The sequence below is a fragment of the Rhinichthys klamathensis genome, unplaced genomic scaffold (assembly GCF_029890125.1).
Source record: "Rhinichthys klamathensis goyatoka isolate OS25496 unplaced genomic scaffold, OSU_Roscu_1.1 h1tg000006l_1, whole genome shotgun sequence".
In the NCBI taxonomy this organism is placed as follows: Eukaryota; Metazoa; Chordata; class Actinopteri; order Cypriniformes; family Leuciscidae; genus Rhinichthys; species Rhinichthys klamathensis.
Window position 1 is genome coordinate 1,971,522 of NW_026606559.1, and position 3,479 is coordinate 1,975,000.

The 3,479-nt window shown below is 34.7% G+C and overlaps 1 protein-coding gene across 2 annotated transcripts in view; it reads right to left on the bottom strand.

Moving 5' to 3' along the window:
* Window positions 1–2,632: 2,632 nt before the first annotated feature.
* Window positions 2,633–3,479, bottom strand: part of abhd5a (abhydrolase domain containing 5a) — a 15,446-nt gene continuing 14,599 nt past the window's right edge. For both annotated transcript variants that reach the window (XM_056257379.1, XM_056257370.1), the window contains one exon: window positions 2,633–2,916. In XM_056257379.1, the coding sequence (XP_056113354.1) occupies window positions 2,827–2,916 (90 nt within the window). In that variant the 3' untranslated portion in view covers window positions 2,633–2,826. The remainder of the gene's footprint in view (window positions 2,917–3,479) is intronic.

Consider the following 3,479-nt stretch of genomic DNA (forward strand, 5'->3'; position numbering starts at 1 on the left):
CTTGAAGTCTACACTTCAGTCTTCCAATTTAGAAGACAATAGATTTTGAATGGGCTCTCTCTTTCCCCCCTTGAAAATTACCTCAGATTTTAAGTTGTCAAGTTATGTAAAACTGAATTAAATTTGTCTGGGTAAATTCCTTAAAAATAAAGGTTCTTAAAAGGGGGTTTTCCACAGTGATGCCATATAAGAACCATTTTTGGATCCCCAAAGAACTATTTCAGTGAACAGTTCTTAAAAGAACCATTTTTTTCTGACTGGGAAGGACAGTTTAATAGTCTAAAGAACCTTGTTCCACTATAAAGAACCTTCTGTGCAATGGAAAGGTTCAATGGATGTTAAAGGTTCTTCATTGAACCATAAATGACAATAAAGAACCTGTATTTTGAAGAGTAGGAGAGATATAAATAAATACAGATCAATATTGATGTGCAGTTCAGCTATGAAATTAATCTGATAAGCATAGCTCAGATAATTTAGAAGTATTTGATGAGGAATATTTGAGTTCCTAGTTAAATCACTGACTTTTGATTGCAGACGTACTCCTTTGGTAATGTACACTGCTGTTCAAAAGTTTGGGGTCAGCAAGATTTTTTTTTATACGTTTGCAAGGACACATTAAATTGATCAAAAGTGACAGTAAAGATATGTATAATGTAGCAAAGGTTTTTATTTCAAATAAATTCTGTTCTTTTTCTAGTCAACAAAGAATCCTGAATAATAGTATCATGGTTTCCACAGAAATATTAAGCAGCACAACATTGATGATAATAATAAGAAATGTTCCTTGAGCATCAAATCACAATATTAGAATGATTTCTGAAGGATCATGTGACACTGAAGACTGGAGTAGTGGCTGATGAAATGTAGGAACAAAACGATAATTTAAAATGCATTCAAATAGATAAAAAAAAAAAAAAAAAAAATTACATAATACGTAATAATGCATGCACTTGTCTGTGTACTGTTGTAATTGAGTAAACTAACACACACGGTCTGTTCCATTATGTTAGGAACGTAGGTTTCCCAGAACTTCCAGCAAATATTTGTGATGCACAATTTGAGAATCCATGCACTACAAAACTATCAACTTAGTACATTCCTTAAATGCTTTAATTCAGTAAAGCACTCTCGCTTCTTCAGCATTATCACATGCACAGGAAGTGGAGTTGTAAAGTGCTTCCTGTGGGTTGAGCTGGAGGGTCATATTATTGATGTAGCGGATGTTATGATGGCTTAACATTGCCCTTGATGCTTAACTGCATTGACTCTATAGTCAGTGTCAGTAAGTGTGTGTGATTTAACCGCATGGACTAAGTGTGTGTTGGTGGCGGTGGTGCAGGGCGGTAACATCCCTGCAGTGTTACATTGTGCCCTCTTGTGGATATGAACAGACATTATGTGGAGACCTTCAGAATGGCGACCATGTATCGTCTCACTGAGAATAATATATCGAATCAGTAGATAGAGACAGTCTAAGAAATATTTATGCAAAAGGAGAGTCTACAAAAATAGGGTTACAAATTTGCAAGAAATACTATTTATCAATGCCATGAGAGAGGTAAAAAGACATTTAATGTATAATATAAATGATCAGGAGAGCGTTTCCCACCTGCTGTGTCATATCGGTTTCCAGACAACGGTCTGGCCACAGTGAGTCATATGATGAGGGTGTTTTACTGTATATGACCTTTAAGACAGGGGACAGCTGTATTCAGACTCATAAAATTAGTTTATTATTATTCAAATTAACAATAGACATCAAGTTCACACATGAAAAATAGATTTGTCAAACATGGAAAAATATAAATTCAAACAATTATTATGTACAAAATCTTTATGACAGCCTCAATTTAATTCTAAAACAATAATAATGATACTAAAATAACGTTTCCTTACAAAATAATGCCTATTTAGCACTGAATGCTTTTACAGTATATTGACTTTGCCCTGAGGCATGTTACATTTATTTTGCCTGAAGACTTAAACTGTGACCTGGGGCTCAGTACCATTTACATTTTGTGAAAACACCAGCCTACAGGCAAAGATAAAGGCAAGATGGACTTTAAATGGTTGAGGATATTACAAAATGTGCACGTATTTTGGAAATTGAGGCACTTAAAAAAGATTTTGTGGCAATTTTACATATGATTCTTCTCATAACAGGTTACAATAAGTGAAGTGCTACATGTGAACTGCATGACCGGAGGATATACATGCTTTCTGTTGATCCACCTGTCTGCCTCCCTTCTGATCCTAACAAAGAATCTTTTACAGTTTCATGAGGTAGAAAACAACAAAAAGGCTTTAAAAGCTATAAAACACAATCACTACTGTCTCACATTCTGATAAAGGGTCATGAAAGTTTATAAACATTTTAAAAAAAGCCATAGGGTTACATGTATTTGGAAATTTAAGTTAATTAAAGTGCCTAATTGCTCTCAGTTACATGTCTATGGTCACTAAATACCTTAGTGTATGTACCACAAAATGTTATTGATTGTCATAATAATTAACAATTATTATAATATATTTATATCCAAATCAAAGATAAACTGGATAAAAAAATAAAATAAAAAAAAACATTATATCATCATAATTATGTGACATGGAAACTTTTAGGACCAAAAAAAAAAAAGTAGTGGTGCAAAACAAGCATCTGGTTTTCAAACCAAGTGTACTCCAAACTCTCCGATCCCAATATAGGACTCAACAAAGATCATTTTCTGACACGCCTGAGAGTATGTGCATGTGGAGAAACACAGCTCTGCAGAAAGCCATGTTTGGATAGTTCCAGAAGAAAAGTACCTTCATCATCATCACTCTTCAGTTTATGGTTTCACAGACATGAAGTATCTTCTGGTTGAAATCCTCTGGCTGATCAGCATACACATAGTGTCCTGCACCTCGTATGGCCTAAAACCAATGCAAACCAATGAGACGTTTAGCATTAGTTAAAAGCAGACAGACATTGACTAAGATTACCAAGAAAATAATCAGTGTATACCAGAAGTGCCATAATAAAATGTAGGTGTTTATTTTGAACCAGTGCCACATATTGTGATATAAAATGTTGCAATGTTTTCACTTGGCTTTAACATCCCTAATAACTCGAAGATTACACAATGGCATTTCAGAACTAAAATAATTAGCTCAGTTTTTGTGGTGGTGAGAGGAGTCAGTCTGGAACACAAGCACGTTCATTGTACAAAGACTTTTGTTTTTGTACTGCCTGCCAATTCAAATTGTACTTTTTCAACACTGCTTGCTCGCAACATTTTAATCTTTTAGAATTCATGCAAAAGAACTCCCACTGGAATTAAGAAGTTATTTGTGGAAGTTATGCCATCCAGGCAAAGCTCCAAATGTCTGTGAAATCCCATGAAGGCTATCTTGCCCATCACCATGCCCAAACGGGTCATACCATGAGGTCCTGAGGTCCACTTATAATACCTTTTATTGTGCTAAGAATAGTCAAG